Genomic DNA, 18,764 nt, shown 5'->3' with positions numbered 1-18,764 from the left:
GTACACGATGGTGATAGGTAAAAGGATCATGCCGAGCTCAGGCAATGCCTATGCCTACGCCTTGTATCAGGAACAGCTATATATATCAAGGGCAAGATGGACGTAATGAACTTACGGGGGAGAAGGCACTGACGTGCATCAACTTACTGGATCGACAAAGGAGACCGAGAAGAACCTGGGTGATATATAAATACGAATGGGTGATGCGTGTAAGACAGAAAAAACGCACGACATCCAGAAGAACGCAGATTTGGGGAGTACAACCCAACGGAAATGGTATACGCCGACTGCTTCGCCCGCTAGGAACGCCAGAAGGAAGAGTGATGCAAATTGGAGACTTCCTATCACTCTACATTCTGAGTAAGTATAGTGAAAGAAGGACATGGGAAAAAAGAGACGCACGCAAGCTTGCTTCGCGAATGGAGTTTTGTGTTCACCTAGTAAATGATCGCGGTTTACGCTCATGTAAGGATGCACCTGATGAAAGCTGTAATTCATCATATAACCAACACAATTCCGACTCTAAAATTGCTTACCCGAACGGGCAAAACTGCATGAGCCACCTAAATCCCCCATCAGCCCCACCACGCCAACGAAAGACGCGTTACGTCCCAACGACAATCATCCACGCCAACAAATCCTTCTCCAAAATGTCCTTCTTTGCAACATTTGTCTGCGCCTCGGAACCAGGATTAGAGTCCACCAATGGCGGAATCGATTTTAGATTGGGTGCCCGTGATAAGCAAATTAAGGATGTATGGAGAAGAGACTCTTCCTCGATATGCCCAGCGTTGCAGAACGCCGGCCTCGTCAACCATGGGATAAATTGTGGTTAGTGTACAGCTCGTCTCTTCATGGAATTCGGTCGAGTCCGAAAAAAGTTTACTCAAATTGGAGTATTCGATAGCAGTCTGGATTTCCTGCTCTACGATATCTGGTTTTTTTTTGTAAAGGTTTCTGGCCGTCCCCCCGTACTTGCAAAATGCCTCGAACAACCCTTTCAATGAATAGTTGTTGGTAGCAGTTTCCCTTGTCAAGAAGTCAATATGAAGGTCAAGCCAATACTAAGCTGAACACGTTACCGAGCAAAATAAAATTCATCCCATGACCATGGACTCATGACCCATTGTTTAACATTTAGCTGCTTAACCCACTCCTTATATCGTTTAGGTCGCGGCGATGACGACGCCAATATTCTCCAGTGTCCAAACTCTTCTGGTGTTGATTGCTATTCGTTGAGATCAAACAACACGAGCATGTTCTTCACGCGATCGGTGAACACCGGATGTCAAGACATCGCGAAGGAGTCATGTGGGATCCAGTAGACGCCCGAATCCAGAAATATGTAACGATTGATGGGACTTTTTGCGAAAATGGTGGGTAAACCAGCAATGAGTCGTCTGAGAAGAGAGTACATCAGGTATACGGTCTTTCCTACAGAGAAAATATTGCATCAGGGATGAAATATTATATAAATGTACGACGAACCAATGCCGGGTTGCCCTAAAAGGAGAACGTGCTGGGATTGTGACGCCGAAAAAATTTCGAGTTCGGTGTATTCGCCTCGAACTAGGAAGATAGGAATGGGACTCCAAATTGCATCGTCTGGGGTCCACTTTAAAAGATAGACGAGATCGATGGTCGTAACTTTAACCTCGTCAGGTGAATACAGATCAAATTCTTGGGCCTCCCCAAGTGCACTTGGATTTGGTACACGTCCTTCAACAACACGAGCGATCTTGGTCCAAGCTTCGTCCTTCTTCCAAAGGGCGTCCTAGAGAAGGTACATAATTTCGTCTCGACGGTGGCCTTCACTTGTCTGAAGAGGTCGAGGCTCGATAGCTGGCCGTAAACACTTAGTTATGAGTAGAAAGAAATCGTCAGATATAACCTACCTTCCGGCCTGGTAAAACGAGCTCGTTTCGAAGGTGGCCTTGAGTGGCAAAAGCAACAGTAAGAACCTTATAGGCGTAAGTCACGATCACTTACCGGAGTCTTCTTCAAGGGCAGAGTGAATATCAGTTGACGTATGCACCGCGAGACCGCCTGGTGTTTGGGCCAAGATGTGTAAATAAGACCCCGCAATCGATAGCTGTGAAACTAGGCAGTCACCCTTGATGCGGGATATACGAACATCGGTACCATCTAGTCGAACAGATTCAATGATTTTTGTCCCATTGGAATGGTGCACCTCCAAAGGAGAAGAGTTGGTGCATCGACATTGTTGAGCTGAGGCGCCATCTTAGTTTTGATCCTTTCCTTGAGATCACTGACAAGGTGGTCGCCATCGATTCTAGTAACGAATGAACTTGATTCTGGATCGTCGGTGGGGAGGACAAGACAGCGCAGCGTAACGGGCATTGCGTTGAGTGATCCAGGAGTGATCAGAGGCACGGTTCGCTCATCAGGCCTTCAGGACCAAATCGGGACCCTCATCCTCATACACGCAACGCCTACCTCAAGATGCAAATCTCCCCCGTCAACGCGTCAACAGCTTGAAGCACCTCGTACCGCGAACGACCTTCTTCAACGTCCACTAGTAGATGTAAACGGGTAGCTTATTGTGATAATTGTAACAACAGTGGCATTTAGACCTCAAGACGTCCGATGGGTACGGGACTTTCAGCCCTCAATGGGACCCACGGCCGATGAACGGTCCGTATACCGCCCGTCCCGCCGCCGCTAATGGGTTACCGTCTGATTTGAAGACACCAGCAGGTCTGCATGACCGGGAGGAACCTATATCACGCGCATCAACTCTCCTTGCTCTGCCGTTCACCCCACAACAACAACCGACCACCGGGAAGAACAAGTTTGGCCTTAGGCTCTTTGAGTTCCGGACGTCGACGAATGGGCGGTTCTTGGGGCAGCAGGCTCAGGCTCAAGCTCAATGGGAACAGAGTCATGGTCAAGAGTTCGAGCAAGGGCAGGGACGGGAGCGAGTGGACGAGAGGAGCGAACGCCAATCCGGGCATTGATCTCCTCCACCTTTTTCAACTCAAAGACGCGCTCGAGGCCTGATCCAATATTGATCCCGCTCTAATCCTGATTTCGGGGCGCAGACAAACGTTCCGGAGAAGGACACTGAGAAGGATTTGTTGGCGTGGATGACTGTCGTTGGGGCGAACATCCTTCTTTCTTTCTTCCTTCCTTGGTGTGTTTGGGCCGATGGAGGATGTAGGTGGCTCATGCAGTTCTGCACATTTGGGTGAGCAATTTTTCTAGAGTCGGAATTGTGTTGGTTATGAATTACGGTTTTCATCAGGCACATTTTTACGTGGGGCGTGTATCGCGATTACTACATGAACGAATTCCCAAAACTCCATTCGCCAAACAAGCTTGCGTGCGTCTCTTTTTCTCCGTGTCTTTCTCACTGTTCCACTCATGCCACGCGCAATATAGATTGATAGAAAGTCTTCAATTCGCATTACTCTTCCTCCTGGCGTTCCTAGCGGGTAAAGCAGTCGACGCGAACCATTTCCATTGGGTTGTGCTCCCTGGCTCTGCGTTCTTTGGAATGTCGTGCGGCTTTCCTATCTCACACGCTTGCAAACATCATTCGTTCATATGTATCTATTACCCCCAGGCTCTTCTTGCTCTCCTTTGTCGATCCAGAAAGTTTCATGCACCTCAGTGCCCTCTCCTACCCGAGTTCATATCATCCCCACTAACCACCTTGTTTTTGTAATGTATAGCTGTTCCTAATACAAGGTGTAGGCATGGGTCTCGGGCTCGGCATGATCTTTTTGCCTACCGCCATTGTGTGCAAGCACCACTCCAAGAAATGGAGAGCGTCATCACGGGGATCGTACTCAGCGGAGCCTCAGCTGGTGCAATTGTGTTCCCACTTGGTGAGATCTTTCCGTCCTTTTGAGCCATCGAATGATTTTTCAATGCCCTCACCTACAGTGCTAGAGTAAGCCCCCCCTTTCCCTTCCTTTGTTCCTCCCCCGCTTTCCTGCTGACGGTGATGATGGTTAGCAAATTCCTCCCTACGAAAGGGTTCAGCGGAACAGTGCGCATAACTGCATACATGGTCCTTGCGTGTCTGGTGATAGGCAACAGCCTCATGGGAATGCCGGCCAAACTGTTCATTCCTAAGCTCCCTGATGTGAGCCTGTTGATGTATTTCAAGGAGCGGTATTATGCATTGGTCATGGGTGCGTGAGTTTCCCGTGCTTCCTATCGCCCTCCCTTTAATGATGATGATGATGGTTTTTGCAGAACTTTCATAGCCCTGCTGACGATGTACTTCCCCGCTTCGTACATGGAGGACTACGTGGTACTGCATGATGTTAACCCACATCTGGCGTTTTATGCGGTGCGCTTGTCCCGCCCCTTTCAAGCTTCGTACTGACTCTCCTTTGACAGTTGGCAATCACGCACATCGCCAGTCTGATGGGGCGCATAGTGATGGGTCTACTGGCGGACAAGTATGGATCTTTCACCTTGTTGATTCCCACCACGGTAATCTTGGCTGCGAGCTTGTGTGTCGTCGTTTCAGTGTACGTCTTCCTTTCTTTTTTTCTTGCCTTTTCGCGTCGCTCACTATTCGACCTTCTTACCACTAGTCAAAGCGTGAAAGCCATAGTGATCGTATCCACATTCTACGGCTTTTCGTCTGGAGCTTGGCTTTCGCTCCTTATTTCTGAACTCGCTTCGCTTGCTCTTCGTCCTGCTTAAATTGGGTGAGCCTCCTCTTACGTTCCCGTAGCAAAGATCTGGCTGACTTGTTTTGTGTTTTGTGTTAGTCTTCGAACTGACTTGTTGCTCTCAGCGGCTAGTCTTGGCTCCTTTCTGGGCCTGTGCAATTGGGTTTGCTTTCGGCCGAGTTCATATGGGCGAGGCCTGTTGAATTGTTAGGGGTGAGCTTTCCCTTCCCTTTTGTTCGAATCTTTTGACCGTTGTTTTCTGAATAGTTCTTTGCTCTTTGTGACTGCGGGCATGTTTTGATACATCCGACAACTTGTATCGCTAAAGAAGCGAAATCGAATAGTGTGAATTCATATTCATTTATCAGTGGTTAACATGTGAGGAGTTGTCGTTTCCGTTTATTAAAGTTGTTACATGGTCTGAGTATGATGCGTACCTCAGACGGAACAATTCTCTGATTACATCGTGCCACGCGAGTAGAATGAGGATGTCGTGAGCTTTGAATTTGACTTCGAAGTAAGAGGGTCCTGTTTGGGATTGTTTGGGGCATTCTTGAGACGCAACCTCACGTTGTATTTAAACGCTACCACCATGTATCGGGGACCGGTTGTCTCTCATTGGGACCGCTCCGGAATATAATCCCACTCTACGCTACTCACCTCGTAGCCCATGCAAGATGCCCAAACGAAAGAAGTTTTGGTGTATCCTCCTTGACGACCCGGTTAAGCAGCCATTCTTCGTAGAAAATCGTCTCGACGACGTGATTCTTGCTCTCTTGTCGAATGTCAAGTCTACCTTGCCCAATGGTGCCATCGCTAAATATGACCCTTACCAAATCACCTTGTACAAAGTGGGTACATTGCAAGCCAACTTAATCCTTTGTAGCTCAACCCATGGTAGATAACCAAGTCAATCCCCGTCGAACCGTCAAACAATTTGTTCGAACGCATCAAAAATATGGGAGATATACGGACATTCTCTACTCAATTGGACAACATCGCTGCAAAATTAAGTGGTATCTTTACAGGTGGGGTCAACGAACAAATACTTCAATTTGCAATAAAGTTGCCCCAAGCACCAGGTGAGTTTCATGTGTCTCATGGTCTATATGCCAACTAATCTTCACTTTTGAAGAAGACTCCGGTAAGTGTTTGTGGCCTACGCATATAGCTATGCAGGTTCTGATTGTTGCTTTTGCCACTACAGAGCCGCCTTTGAAACGAGCTCGTCTGACGAGTTCAGAAGGTAAATTACAAGCCAACTGTAGCTCGGCCCCCTCCTGCCCTCGCTTATTTGTCTACCCCACTTTTCACCAGTTCCTATTTGGCTTCAGGAGCTCCACAAGAAGATTTGGAACCGAGGGGACCTCCATCAGGAACTCTTCCGCAGCGTCACTCTCACCCTTCAAGACTACGAAACCTTACAAGCTAGCATGACAAAACTTTATCCGAATCGCAAAGAAAAGAATTATCAGGCTGGTATTGATGGCCTAGCTACCAAGCTTGCTCTCCTCCGATCCAGCAACAACCACCCGGTCACCGATCATGGTCCTGACGGCGTTACACAACCCACCCATCATGATGACGATGAATTTGAAGATGACGATGAGGTTGATGAAGAGCTTCGCTCCCTCTTTCCATTTCCACTTGAATATCTGGATCTTTCAAGTTTACATCTCGAGTCTCCCCCACCGCGCATGCCCCAGCCGCTTCTCATCCGGGAAGATTACACGGTCCTCTCCAGATTGCTGGATGACCTACCAGAGGGCGGCAACGGCTCTGCAGTCATTAGCGGTCAGCCTGGAACAGGTGGGATCCCGTCTTTCTTCTTATTCTAGCTCTCACCTACTCACAGGCAAGACCGCTTACCTCTATTATATATTGATACAAAGTATGCTCGCGGGCACCCGATGTCTATTCCAAACAGTCGAAACCGAAGCGCACGACACCATTTATCTAATCGACTCATCCGTAGAAGTTGTCAACTTCTGGCCAGATGATGAGTATATCATCGCCTTCTTTGACGCTGATGGGCCGTCAAGTCGACCTGCGCATTTTCTCCTCAACCATCATTTCGTCAAAATTATTGCAACATGTTCACCAAACAATGCTTATCAAGAATGGATCGAGAAGCCAATTTCTCCTAACTGGGTGTCGAGGCGTATAACCACATTGTGGTCCCCTCAGGAGCTTTTCTTGACGGGGTGGGTGATAGTCTACAAGTCAGGGAACTACACTGACATCATTTATAGAATGTTCCTTGCCCCGCCAGATCTCAGCTACTCCCGACTTCAAGAACTGACAAGTTATTTCGGCTTCAACCCCCGCGACTGCTTTCATGCACCACCAAGTATTACTGAAGTCACGGCACGAATCGCAAAAAATATCGAAGAGTGCTCAAGAAATATGCACTTGGAAGAGTTTTGGCGTAAGACCCGCTCAACGAAATCCATATCGCACTCCGTTTTTCAGCTCTTTCCGTCAGTCGATGACAATGAGCGTCTGCTAGATACTGCTAAAATATCAGCAGTTTCTCCGTGGGCTCTGACAACGTTACTAAAAATCTACAAAAAGGGTCAAGTGGATGCTCCGTACGAATTTTACAAAATTCTTAAGAAGACGCCTGGTACGGGACGCCTTCGCGGTGAGATGTTCGAGGCGCAGGTGTTGGAATACTTCGTTGCTCTCAAGGGGCCGGAGACATTCACTATCCGGAGTTCGTCTAGTTCTGAAGCCTCCCAGTGGACATATCCAGGGCCCACTACGAATACCTTTTCTTACTCGTCAACATTCACCCAGTCGCTTCGGGATGCAGTCACTAAGAAAGAATCCCTACCCCTGGTCCCTCAACGAAACTTTCCCGTAGTTGATTCTATCCTCTATACCCCTGGGGATGTTTTGACCGGAATCCAAGTTACCGTCAACACAGACCATACGGCGATGGTGGTTGGCCTCCAGCGAATTCAAGAAACACTGAAAAAAATATGTATAATGGCCAACCTTCGACCCTCAATCCAGGTCAACCACTGGCGACTTATATTTGTGGTGCCAGAGGACACAGCTCCCCTTTTTGAGATTCAGAAGTTTGAAGGCGATGGTTTGGACGGGTGGCTTAAGAAGGTCGATCAGTGGGTTCTTGGAATTAATGAGGATACGATATGGGGAAGGACCAGTCAACTCTGAAGTACTTCTTAGCCTTGTGACTAATGGGCGAGGCATATCGGCTTGTTTCAAGTAAGGGTAAGGCTTCCTTCCTTCCTTCGAATCTATTGCTAACCATTGACCATTGCTTATGAACAGTTCTACTCTTTGTGACTGGGGCGTGTTTTGGTATGTTCGACAACTTGTATCGCCTAAGAAGCGGAATCAAATAAGTAGTATGAAAAGTTGTATGGTTTTCTGTCTAGTTGCTACGTTGTATGACCTTGCCTATGATATACACCTCCACTAGAGGCGTCCGTTGTGAATAAACTAATGCTTAGAGGCTGCACAAATGTGACTCCAAACAGTGAAACTGACTCGACGCCACCTGGCAGCTGGCACACGAACACGCATCATCGAGAGCAACTAGATAGGAAACATTTCGGAAGGGTTTTCACTGGCAGCGGTGCTGGCCGAACACTGCTACGCACATTCTGGGCAGCGGCAATGCTATGATACTGCTAGTATACCCGTTCAAGGAACTCGGACGCTGTCATCCAACTGTCATCTGGTACTAGTACTACTAGAGAATTTCTTAGTTCTCTAAATGACTGTGCCCTCTGCTAGTAGGATGATGGTTTCATAACGAAGAAACGTCGTGGAAGGAACCAGAAATACCAAAGAAATACTAAGTATGCTTACAGTAAACCTTTTTCAGTTCTCTCAGTTGCATGATCCATTCGCGATTTTGTTCCTGACAAAGATTAAAGTTTCCTCTCAGCCATACTAGTAACAAGAGGTTGATAAGAGGTGAAGAATACCACAATTTTCATCACCAATTCCAACTTATGGGATACCAGATCGCGTTCGCTTTGCGCTCGACCATCGCTCATCATATCAGCATCCGTTTCTTTCTCAGTACTGACGCTGACATCATAGCATACGGTCTGCATCAACTCAGTCGCCCACTGGCTTGGTTCTAGTACGCTCTCAGACGGTGTTCTGGCTATCGGAAAGGGTGGGGCGTCGGACTCTGCAAATGCGACGCGCAAGGGGGTAGTATGGCAGCGGTGACCGTTAGCGTGATCTATATGGTAGTAAGGTATGATGGGATGGTTTTGTGTAACGTGGATAGATGTTCGTAATGTAGAAGTGAATAAACATGTGAATGGAGGAAGAAGGGTAGATACTGAATGAAAAGAAAAAGGGGAGAAAAGAAAGGGAGGATGGGGAAAGGGAAGGAGAAGGGGAGAGGGAGGGAACGGGCCAGGGAGAGCGGAGCAGCAGAGCAAGAGCATGGACAAGAGAGGAGCGACATTGTTTTGTCGGTGAAGTGGTTTTCGAGAGTCATTGGGGCACTTGCGTGAGGTCGCTATATTGTTCTATAAAGAGGTGCGGGAGCATTTTCGGAATGTTCGTGATAGAATCTATTTCCCGGTGTACTGCTCTCCGGAATTATTTGTTGCGCTGGTCCTCAATGCAGGGCGTGTTTGACCGTCTCGTTGGCTTGCTCACAATGTCGCAGAGGGGTGATTCTGCACATTTGAATTGGTAGAGATCGCTTCAGCGGTATTGAAGGAACTATTGCGTATATGGCTGGGACTGAAGCAAGGCTAATAGCATTGGACGGAATGAGATAGTCGATCGTAGGAGTCGTGGATTTCTGGGGGTTTCGTCATCATCAGACTGGCACGCGCTTGCAACCTTCTTGGGGCCTGGGACCGTCTTCGCAGTTTCAGGTCCAGAGAAGAACAAGAAAGGTGTATGGGAGGCGAACAGAGTCTGACTTGGATTGACTGTAACTTTTCTTATCAGGCAACAAGGGTTATTATTGAAGGTTTTAATGAGCAAGCGCTGACTCAGTATCCCACATCCTAACACAAAAGCCCAACCTCGTAGAAGAAAACAACTTACATCTAAACCGGCGCTGCTACTTGGTCTATTTTTCCATCGTCCCATCTGACTGTTACAGTGCCGTCCTATTTGGTTGCGTAGAAATCAGCCGAAGCCAACGAAGTAAAATTTGACCAAATCGTACCTCATTCCCAAAGTATGCCGCCTTGGCCATACGGCAGAACAAACCAACCTCCACTACGCCCGTTAACATCTTGATTTGCGCCATGATCTATTGAACAGATGTTTTTTAGCATCTTTAGTGCGAAACCGGGAACTTTTGAATCGCTTACAGTGAAAGGGTCAATCATCTTTTCACGATCGAATGGTGCGTCGATGATGAAATTTCCGTTGTCTGAAACGACAGGACCAGCTATGAGGCGCAGCAGTAGTCAATCGGGAGAGCTGCCAGTGTCAGACGAAAGGCACTTACCCTTCTTCACTGCCATCCTCAACGTAGCCTTCGGTGATCCCAGCACCTGATGCAGATTTTGGAGGACTTTCGCATAAGCAAATGGTACCACTTCAATTGGTACCCCTTGAAGGAACTAAAATAAAGCCGGCGTTGAATGGATGACAGAGTATTATCATGCAGGCACAGACATTCGTTCCCAGGTATTGCACGTTTTTTCGGTAATCTGCAACGAGAATGAAGCTGGAATCATGTCAAGACAAGCTATAGATGCAAAAGCAAACAAGGGACGAACGTTCTGGCAGCCTCAGCTAACACTTTTTCGCGTAAATGGCAAGCGCCCCCTCCTTTGACGCAGTTCAGTTGTGAATCCACTCTACGTGCAACGGTCACCAACAAAAGAAGGGAGGACTCGATACAAGGGGTACTGACTCATCAGCACCATCCAGCGTCACGTCTATCGTAGGGTATTGATCGACATCTCCAAGACCTAAGCCTGATGAGACTATCAACTCCTTTGACTGGAAACCTGGCACAGCGATGAGTGAGAGAAAAAAAGATAAAGAGTCGTGTATGACCGACCAGTCGGAATAAACACACGACCCTTATTCGCCTCTACACCTTGCTGAACAATCCGCTCCACCACATACGGCACTGTTGAGCCTAAAAACCCTTCAGTCGGCGTCTACGTCCTTACAAGGCCTTGGAACGTACCAGAACCGATCCCGATGACCTGATGGGGGCCACCATGAGTGTGATAACACCAATCGATAGACATTTTCGCTCACCTTGTGTTCGGGTTTGACGTGGTTGTCCACCGCCGTGTACGCAGCCAGCCTCTTCGAGGACTCGATGATGTCCATTGGTTTCTTAACGGCAGCTGTGGTCGATGATAAGCACCAAAACCCGAGTTTGAAGTGACGGCGATGTCATACCTTCTCGGGTTCCAACTTTTACGTCAGTAGTAGCCCCCAAGACCGGCCTCACTGGGATGATAGGTGGTGGTGTACTGATGACAAGGGGGGCGATAGTGTAGCGTTCCGCATATGAAATTTAGAGTATCATTTGGCGTTGCAAGTGATCGGACGTGTTGTACCGATAAATAGGGGGTATTTAGCAACACAAAAAGTAAGTGCTTTTCCTGGTTGCAAGGGGTGGGGACGTACGTGTGGTCTGGATGAACTTTGGACGGCAATGGCATTCTACTGGAGAGACAACGGTGGAGGGAGCTGCGGTGAAATGTGTGGATACGTCGGGCTCCCAGCATTCAGAAATTTACCCGATAAGCCGAGCTTTTGCTCTTTGATTCTCACGACAACAACTCAACAAGTAACCACCAGACTGGATGAGAGCTATCAAAGGCACGTATATTTCACGTCGACTTTACCGTGAACATGCTGTTAACGATGCCACTAGGGATCCTGTTCACCTGGTTTGTGATCGTCTACATGGCCAACTCAGGTTATTGAGCCTCAAAAACAACTCTAGTGATCCCGCCGTGAAGCAGATCCTATTGTCCATGAATGAGAAGAGCAGTTTTATCATTGAAGATCTTGACGACCATCATCTTGTCATCAAAGCCGACGAGGAATACAGGGTGAGGAAGGAATTGGAAACTGAGGTGCATCCGGGCCCCGCTTTTTGAATTGCGCTTCAAACGACTGACAAATTTGCTAGCTGGAGAAGAACACGTATAGCATGGAAACATGATTCTCAAGCATATCCTGGAATACAATTTGGAAGCGTCTTGTAGACTGCGACTCGGGTTGATCACACAAGACGAGTCCAATCTGCATGTGTAGAGCACGTACGGTTGACGATGTGGCTCGTACATACGTCCCCTGCAAAATATGACGCCAAATTCATGGGGTTCGTGTCATACTGAAGGCTGTTCTCAAGATCTCCAAATCTACCATTTCTTCTGAACCACTGTCAATTCTTGCCTGGCTTGGAATTACAGGCACAACTTGGGCACAACGGAATGAGAGGAGCAATCCAAGTCACACCTCCGTACTTAACTGTGTGGTGCGAGCAGGAGAATCAAGTTGCGACGTTTCAAGGAAGCTGGCAGTCCCCTTGCGCGAGAGAAGCCGAGTCTACATCCTCTATGACCATTCTTGCCAGGTCGTTGACTATTTCGCCCCTCCATGTTCTATAGTTATGTTTACATGTATTGTCACCGAATCCATGTTATCTTATCTAGAACTTCAGAACCGACAACTTAGACCTAATCACCGCACCATTTCGCGAATATCATGTCAACCGACGTGCAGCAGAACCTCTCACTGACAAAAGAGCAAGCTGAGAGCGTCGTACGAAAACATCTAGGGGGCCATGAACAATCTACCGTTTCCCTGCTGACGGAAATCAAGAACACAGGATACAGGTGTGCGCCTTTCAAACTGTCCAAATTATCCTTTTCGAACAACACACAGCTACACGGCAGGATTCAAAACCTACATCCTCGATCTCAAAGTATCAAGCGGCCAACTAAACGGAGGAACCTCCGGAACACAAGGCCCCAGCTCCTGCTGTTTCCTCACAATCGCACATCCAACAACCGAAGAAACCACCAGTGCATACTACCACCACAACTCCCTCTCAGTAGTCTACCAAATCCTCACCCGCATCCGGAGCCACACCGACATCCCAATCCCCGACTCAACCCTCGACATATCCCTCCGCCTCCTCCCATACCACTACCTCCTCTCCCCCGCCTCCCCCATCGCCTCCACAGACATCATCCCCCTCTCCAAAGCGCGTGCATCGGGCCTCCTAAGCCCATCCGACACCCTCCTCGTCGACCTGCAAATCGGCAAATTCCTAGGTCAGCTGCACAGCGGCGTCCAGAACGACTGGTACGGTATTCCAGCGCTCACAGAGCCTCAAGATCCGTCGTACAGCTGGCAAGAAACATTCACGCATCTCCTTGAGGACCTGCTGCATCGGTTCCAAGCAGCGGGCGTAGAGCTTCCTTACAATGACATCCGCACATACCTCTCGCGCGCCATCGCCTTTTTCTTGTTCGACGACGTCGAGGTGCCCTCGCTCATCTGGCTAACCGGGTCAGAAGACGACATCTACGTGTCGCTCCCGACACACTTGGCCACCAAGACCCATTCAATCGCAGCCATTCTTCCGAATGTCGCACATGCACTCTGGGGAGACCCGTTGCTCGAGTCTTTCTTCCTGTCCCCACCAGGGCCATCTGAGGCGTTAGTTGAGGGCTATGTAGGAAGTGGCGGTGGTCCCCTCATGTCCTTGCCTAGGAAGAAGACAAAACGAGTGTGGTACACGCTATTCTTGGCGTTGGTCGTGCTGTCAGAACACACTTTACAGCCACACAAGCCATTGGCGGATGAGGGTAGCGAGACCGAAAAACAATGTGCTTGGGCTCAGGAGACGATAACGGAATGTGTGGTGTCGTTGAAAGATGCGCCATGCTACTGATCTTACGGGCCATTTGGTGTATTTATATTGAAACTAGTGACGGCAATGCGATTATGGGTATTGTCTGAGATGATGCGTAAGAGGAGCGAAAATTCGTGAATAACAAAAGCACGAACTGCGACTTATGATTCTACACTGTCCCGCTGCTCTAAAGCAGCCTTCACATACGGCTTCAAAAGCAGTTAACATCTCTTTAACAGAACCATAGCGGAGAAAGTCCTTACAGCTCTCTCAGCATCAGACAGCCTTTTCCACTTTTTCACAAGGATCTGCGATTTTTCAACAAGGGATTCTCGAGATCCATCATGGCCCATTTCCTTCAGTTTCTCACCACGGAATCTAATAACAAGTTAGTTAGCTCACTTCAGCTAACTAACTTCAAAAGGGGATACCAAAACACTCACATAATATACGGCGTCCGCGTATTCGTCCTATATTTCGAACTAGTCCAGCGGTCCCTCATCCTATGATACTCTTCCCACTCTTCCGGGTCCCCGTATTTCTTCAAAACGCCCGTCAACGCTTCTCACTAACGATCAAGTTTTGAGAAAAGCTTACATCTTTCTCCTCAGAAGATAGCGTCTGCCACGCTTTCGCAATGATGGGCGATTTCGCTTGAAGGGATTCTCGAGTCCCATCATGCCCCATTTCTGTCAATTTCTCAGCGCGGAATCTATCAACAAGTAAGCTCGATTCAGAAAAAACCGTTGAGCTGGAAAGTGAAACTCTCACAGAATATACGGTGTCGTCTTTTTCGTCATATCCGTGTTACCACTAGTAGCCCTTAAGTACTCATCCATCTTCCTACGATATTCTTCCCACTCTGTAGCGTCATAGTATTTCTTCAAAAAAAAAAACGCCAATCAACACTTTTCATTCCCACTGAAGATGGAGTACGTACCTCTCTCTCCTCTTCAGGAAGCTGACGCCACGCCTGGCCAACGACAGCAAACGAACCACGTCCTTCCCTGTCTTGCCAGTCTTTGTAAAACTGAATCATAAAGTTTGCAAAGGCGGTCGGTGGTCTTGTTGGCGGCAAGATAGCTGGAACCTCGCCTACATAGACGTGAGCCGAAGTCCAAGGCCAGTGGTACATTCGGGACGTGGGATCTTATGCTTACCTCGCTCCTTCGCAAGCTTGATTTCTTTTCTTGTTACTAAGGTAGTCCAAACGTAAGTTGAAGCGCAAGGTCGGTAGGTCATTCAAAAGGTGCTTACGCCTGGTCGGTTTTACTTCTTCCTTGCGTTTCCGCTCAACCTTGGGTTTTGGCTCCTTTGGAGCTACTGTTTTCCATATTGAACACTCAGCCGTATAAGTGACGAGAGTACATACCCTTCTTGGGCTTTGGCTCCTTTGGGACTGGAACTAAGAATTCAAAAATATTGAGTACTTGGTTATAAAAGTAAAGAGGGCAACATGCTCAGATCATCAGGCAGTCGCACTTTCCTGGGTCGCCCTATCGGGCGTTTTCGCTCTTTGGGTACTTCTGGATATTTAATACTTGGTTGTATGAGTGAGGAGGGTACATACGCGGTTCATGGTTCCATAATTCCACATTCCGCCAGGGTGTCTTCTCCCTACGCCATTCCCAACTTCCTTTAGATGCGTACCGGCGTGATGTAGAGCAAGCGAGACAGGTATCGGCTTGAAAACTGACCAGTGCGCGGCGTAAGAGAGAAGAGTGCATTGTAGACGTGACGAGAAAGTGTAAAGAAAGGTCGCGTCACGCGACGACTCTTCACTCTCATCTTTGTCTTTCAGCAAAGTTCAGGCAGAGATTTATGACATTGCCCCTTTAACTCAGGAGTAGATAGAGGGGGGAGTTCTGTCAAATTATGTACAAGTGGTATTTCTGTAAAGAACGTTGAACCAATCTCTTCAAAGTAAAGTAAGGGCCTGTCGGTGTGTTTCCTCATAATTAGGCAGCGGCATGTCGAGCCTCCCAATCAGCTTTAGCAACAACCGACTTCTGACGCCAGGCCTGTGGAGGGTGCTTTAGTCAAATATCCAAGTAGCATTTACAATCCAAAATGCCTTACCTCTCGTTCTTCTTCTGACAAGGCATGCCAGGCTTTGGCAACCTCAGCTCCAAACTGAATGGCGTTACCGGCATCCTTGTACGTCACATACTCTGTCGCATGATAATGTTTGAAGAAGCTAATCGCGCATTGGGTGAGTCGGGTACTTGACGACACACAGAAAGGACACGCACAGGATATACGCATTATACTTCCTCTTTTCGTCGATGACTCGAATGTGAACTTTACCCGACCCTTTAGCCCTACCCCTGTTCTTGAAAGCCCATTGAATATCAGCAGGTGTCTTATCCTCCCACTCTTTCTTAGCAGCGCGATGAGCCGCCAATTCCTCCTTGGAAGCTCTATAAGTCTAGACAGACATGTCAGCTCGTTCACAAGAACGAAATGGACGGGCAAATACCGCTTTCTCTTCCTCAGGGAGACTTCTCCATTTCGCTGCTAGTTCAGCAATCCTGGCCTGCCCGTCCTTAACGGTGGTTATTTTGGGGCTCGTGGCATTCTCCGCTACCATATAGCGAATAAACGCTCCTGGAAGCTGCTTGGGAGGGAACATTTCCCTGGTGACAGGGACTACAGCACCAATTCAGTCATTTATATTCGGTGCACAGTATAAAACACGAACAAATCCTATTCCTGGGAATGAGGGCCTTGGCCTGCTTGGCCTTCTCAGCGAGCCTCTTCTTTTGCACAAGGGCTCTCTTCTTTGTAGCAGCTTCCTTGTCAGCAACTTTCTTCGTTTTGGCAGCAGGTTTTTTCTTCTTCGCGGGAGTTTTCTTCGCGGCAACCTTTGATTTGGACTTTTCGGTAGCTGCAGGTTCCCGTACGGCCGTTGAAGTCATGAAGAAACGCGGTGACACGCGGGCAGAGCGCGATGCCAACGAGAGCACTGTAGACCTCGAAAGGGGCGATACAAGTCGCGCGTTTAAGCGCATGGTGCGAAGAGCGGAGAGCATCCTTAGGAGGTCCTGGCGTTGAGTGTTGAGGAGGGCAGTTGTTAAGGAATTGTGGGTGGAACTGGAAAACCCTCTGGCTCGTCAAATGTGAATCAAGGGTTTGTCGCGTGACCATGTTAAGGGCATTGTTTGGATTTCAGGGTGGACAGCATTACATCCAAACAACTCTCCAAGAAATATCCGCTCTTTCTTTTTGCCAATATGTATACATCGTAACACATACAAAAGGCTAATCAAATCCCTCAGAGCAATCCAAGCTGGAACGTATCAGCATCTCCGCCTCCTTCGAACGCGGCTTGATAGTGCATTTGAACGGGGCAGGATGTCTAGATTGTCTACGCACGTCAACTCAAGCGGCAAGGCAAAAAGCAAAATCACCCACAAAATCAGAGCAGAAGTATACTCTTGCGACGGCTCGATAACATTCCCATCAGCGTCAATGGCTTTCGAAATCTTAAAGATTGTCAGAATCGACGCGACGGTGATCCAAAGTGTTGATTTGGCTATGTGCTTTCCAGGACAAACTCTGTAGAAACATTGGTATTTGCGTGAATAAGAGTTTAAACGGGTTACGAACCTTCGACCAAAGCCGAAAGCAGCTAGTGGTTCGTGTACGTCGCTATCCAACTTTCCGTCCTTCAAGAAACGCTCGGGCCTGAAGACGGAAGGCTCCATATACTCTTCCTTATCATGCAGAATAGCCCTAGGGAGAACAAATTAGCAAAAAGGTTACGATACAGTATCATCTCACCCACCATGCATTCCCGACCACCACAGACCCTGCGGGGAGGTGGTATCCGGTTGTACTCATCGTCTTCCGAAAGGAAATGAGGAACGGCTTCAGATTGGTCAGTTAGGCATCTTGCGGCAGTTCGGTTGAGTACCTAAAGGCGTCACCGCTTGCCATTTAACAAACTAAAAACATTAGGGCTACGGTGCATGCAAAGGATGAGTTAAGAAACCCGCCTTAGTACCTCCTTCACCACAGCAGCAACATAGGGAAGCGATGGTTCGTCAGCAAAGTTCGGGAGGTGGCCAGCACCCAACACACGGTCGATTTCTTCTTGCGCTTTTGCCTGCACCTCGGGGTAACATACCATCGCGAGAATGAAGGTGTTCATCGCCGCTACAGTAGTATCCGCTCCGCCTGAGAAGAAGAGTTTGATATTGATTATCGAAGGGCGTTTGAACACGGCACTCACCAACGAAAAGGCTTGCTGCAGTGTCTCTGATGACCTGAAGCTCATGAGTGTTATCTCTGGTTTCGTCAAGGTTATTGAGGCACATGGAGGTGAACGATGGGGTAGCAGTTCCTTCCGCCTACCAATTCATTTCTTTCAGCCTCGTCCCCTATGGGAGGAGGGAAGGAAACTTACAATTTGACGCTGGGCTGCAAGAAATGGAGCCTCAACCATTTTCTTAGTCCAAATGCGCCACATTCGCGCCTTGCACTTGAACCCAGCACCAGGGAACCAAGCAGGAACATACTCGAGGACAGGAAAAGAGTCCACCAGAAAAGCCCCAGGCTGAGCACCCACAGCCAAGGCAATCAGAGCGTTCTCGGCTATCTCGATATAAGGATCATTGTCAGGCTGGACTTTGATACCATACGCCATCGAGATCGTAATTGCGCCCGTCATACTGTAGTCAAACGCGGATTAGCAGCGACGAAGCTAGATGTTGAACACAGCAACTCACTAACGAAGATGCTCCATGAATTTGTCCGGAGTGTCAGCCAGACGGCGAAGCATCTTGTGCGTGTATTCTAGCTCGATTGGGTGATGGCTGAAAGTGTCCAGGGGGTGGAAGTGGTGTTGAAACAAACTTCTTCTCTCTTTCCATTGCTCACCATACGCCATGAAACTGATCAACCAGTCAAAGCCGATTCTAAAATAAGAGCATTAACCAGTGCTTCGGCAATACGTACGGCACTCACAGTTCATGGACCATGGTGGACCAAATTCTGACAAGGAATTGTAAGGAGACGGTGCCAGCGGTGAAGACGGAATGGGTCAACAAACCGACTGGAGTAGATAGCGGATCTCTTTTCGAACAGCTCAGTAGCAACTTGATGCGAATTGACAATAATGATCGACGTGCCCGCTGCGTCGACGTGCAAAATATCGGAATCTAAAATGGTTTGGAATGAGCAAAGGGTACCTCAACGAAAAAGGTCGACACAAACTATAAACTTCGCTCCAGTGAGCGTAAGTCTCCCATTCA

General features: G+C 48.2%; 9 protein-coding genes across 9 annotated transcripts; 4 read left to right on the top strand and 5 right to left on the bottom strand.

The window, feature by feature from the left end:
- Positions 1 to 1,288: 1,288 nt before the first annotated feature.
- Positions 1,289 to 2,975, bottom strand: LACBIDRAFT_325872 (uncharacterized protein; the record flags this gene model as incomplete). Its single annotated transcript, XM_001879311.1, has 8 exons — positions 1,289 to 1,434; positions 1,489 to 1,774; positions 1,896 to 1,933; positions 1,990 to 2,191; positions 2,275 to 2,410; positions 2,458 to 2,536; positions 2,644 to 2,739; positions 2,798 to 2,975. The coding sequence occupies 8 exons, from the start codon at positions 2,973 to 2,975 to the stop codon at positions 1,289 to 1,291; spliced, it is 1,161 nt and encodes a 386-aa protein (XP_001879346.1).
- A 213-nt stretch (positions 2,976 to 3,188) lies between these two features.
- On the top strand, positions 3,189 to 5,006 carry LACBIDRAFT_318340 (uncharacterized protein; the record flags this gene model as incomplete). Its single annotated transcript, XM_001879543.1, has 10 exons — positions 3,189 to 3,208; positions 3,266 to 3,343; positions 3,403 to 3,625; positions 3,696 to 3,916; positions 3,982 to 4,164; positions 4,225 to 4,321; positions 4,372 to 4,505; positions 4,572 to 4,688; positions 4,752 to 4,865; positions 4,920 to 5,006. 8 exons carry the CDS (start codon positions 3,189 to 3,191, stop codon positions 4,681 to 4,683), a joined length of 1,068 nt encoding a protein of 355 aa, XP_001879578.1. The 3' UTR covers positions 4,684 to 4,688; positions 4,752 to 4,865; positions 4,920 to 5,006.
- A 318-nt stretch (positions 5,007 to 5,324) lies between these two features.
- LACBIDRAFT_293779 (uncharacterized protein) lies at positions 5,325 to 8,075 on the top strand (the record flags this gene model as incomplete). The annotated part of the gene is made up of 10 exons (XM_001879542.1): positions 5,325 to 5,503; positions 5,554 to 5,734; positions 5,788 to 5,796; positions 5,860 to 5,898; positions 5,970 to 6,461; positions 6,508 to 6,856; positions 6,905 to 7,080; positions 7,183 to 7,780; positions 7,953 to 7,982; positions 8,060 to 8,075. The coding sequence occupies exons 1-10, from the start codon at positions 5,330 to 5,332 to the stop codon at positions 8,073 to 8,075; spliced, it is 2,064 nt and encodes a 687-aa protein (XP_001879577.1). The 5' UTR covers positions 5,325 to 5,329.
- A 482-nt stretch (positions 8,076 to 8,557) lies between these two features.
- Positions 8,558 to 8,746, bottom strand: LACBIDRAFT_318338 (uncharacterized protein; the record flags this gene model as incomplete). Its single annotated transcript, XM_001879310.1, has 1 exon — positions 8,558 to 8,746. One exon carries the CDS (start codon positions 8,744 to 8,746, stop codon positions 8,558 to 8,560), a length of 189 nt encoding a protein of 62 aa, XP_001879345.1.
- A 963-nt stretch (positions 8,747 to 9,709) lies between these two features.
- LACBIDRAFT_248375 (ribose-5-phosphate isomerase) lies at positions 9,710 to 10,961 on the bottom strand (the record flags this gene model as incomplete). The annotated part of the gene is made up of 10 exons (XM_001879309.1): positions 9,710 to 9,772; positions 9,832 to 9,918; positions 9,980 to 10,059; positions 10,120 to 10,234; positions 10,290 to 10,341; positions 10,394 to 10,474; positions 10,531 to 10,627; positions 10,681 to 10,761; positions 10,813 to 10,831; positions 10,887 to 10,961. The coding sequence occupies 10 exons, from the start codon at positions 10,959 to 10,961 to the stop codon at positions 9,710 to 9,712; spliced, it is 750 nt and encodes a 249-aa protein (XP_001879344.1).
- Positions 10,962 to 11,292: 331 nt separating this feature from the next.
- Positions 11,293 to 11,808, top strand: LACBIDRAFT_318336 (uncharacterized protein; the record flags this gene model as incomplete). The annotated part of the gene is made up of 3 exons (XM_001879541.1): positions 11,293 to 11,459; positions 11,515 to 11,719; positions 11,776 to 11,808. The coding sequence occupies 3 exons, from the start codon at positions 11,293 to 11,295 to the stop codon at positions 11,806 to 11,808; spliced, it is 405 nt and encodes a 134-aa protein (XP_001879576.1).
- A 545-nt stretch (positions 11,809 to 12,353) lies between these two features.
- LACBIDRAFT_318335 (uncharacterized protein) lies at positions 12,354 to 13,548 on the top strand (the record flags this gene model as incomplete). Its single annotated transcript, XM_001879540.1, has 2 exons — positions 12,354 to 12,484; positions 12,534 to 13,548. The coding sequence occupies 2 exons, from the start codon at positions 12,354 to 12,356 to the stop codon at positions 13,546 to 13,548; spliced, it is 1,146 nt and encodes a 381-aa protein (XP_001879575.1).
- Positions 13,549 to 13,730: 182 nt separating this feature from the next.
- LACBIDRAFT_318334 (uncharacterized protein) lies at positions 13,731 to 14,644 on the bottom strand (the record flags this gene model as incomplete). The annotated part of the gene is made up of 5 exons (XM_001879308.1): positions 13,731 to 13,887; positions 13,953 to 14,050; positions 14,107 to 14,221; positions 14,281 to 14,390; positions 14,450 to 14,644. 5 exons carry the CDS (start codon positions 14,642 to 14,644, stop codon positions 13,731 to 13,733), a joined length of 675 nt encoding a protein of 224 aa, XP_001879343.1.
- Positions 14,645 to 15,343: 699 nt separating this feature from the next.
- LACBIDRAFT_318333 (uncharacterized protein) lies at positions 15,344 to 16,575 on the bottom strand. Its single transcript, XM_001879307.1, has 5 exons — positions 16,211 to 16,575; positions 15,989 to 16,158; positions 15,762 to 15,937; positions 15,589 to 15,706; positions 15,344 to 15,530 (listed from the first exon to the last, which is right to left on the bottom strand). The coding sequence occupies exons 1-5, from the start codon at positions 16,539 to 16,541 to the stop codon at positions 15,468 to 15,470; spliced, it is 858 nt and encodes a 285-aa protein (XP_001879342.1). The 5' UTR covers positions 16,542 to 16,575; the 3' UTR covers positions 15,344 to 15,467.
- Between the last annotated feature and the right edge of the window lie 2,189 nt (positions 16,576 to 18,764).

Source organism: Laccaria bicolor, genomic scaffold, assembly GCF_000143565.1.
Source record: "Laccaria bicolor S238N-H82 LACBIscaffold_8 genomic scaffold, whole genome shotgun sequence".
Taxonomy (NCBI): domain Eukaryota; kingdom Fungi; phylum Basidiomycota; class Agaricomycetes; order Agaricales; family Hydnangiaceae; genus Laccaria; species Laccaria bicolor.
The sequence above is the reverse complement of the archived record's forward strand: the minus strand, read 5'-3'. Positions and strand labels throughout refer to the sequence as shown.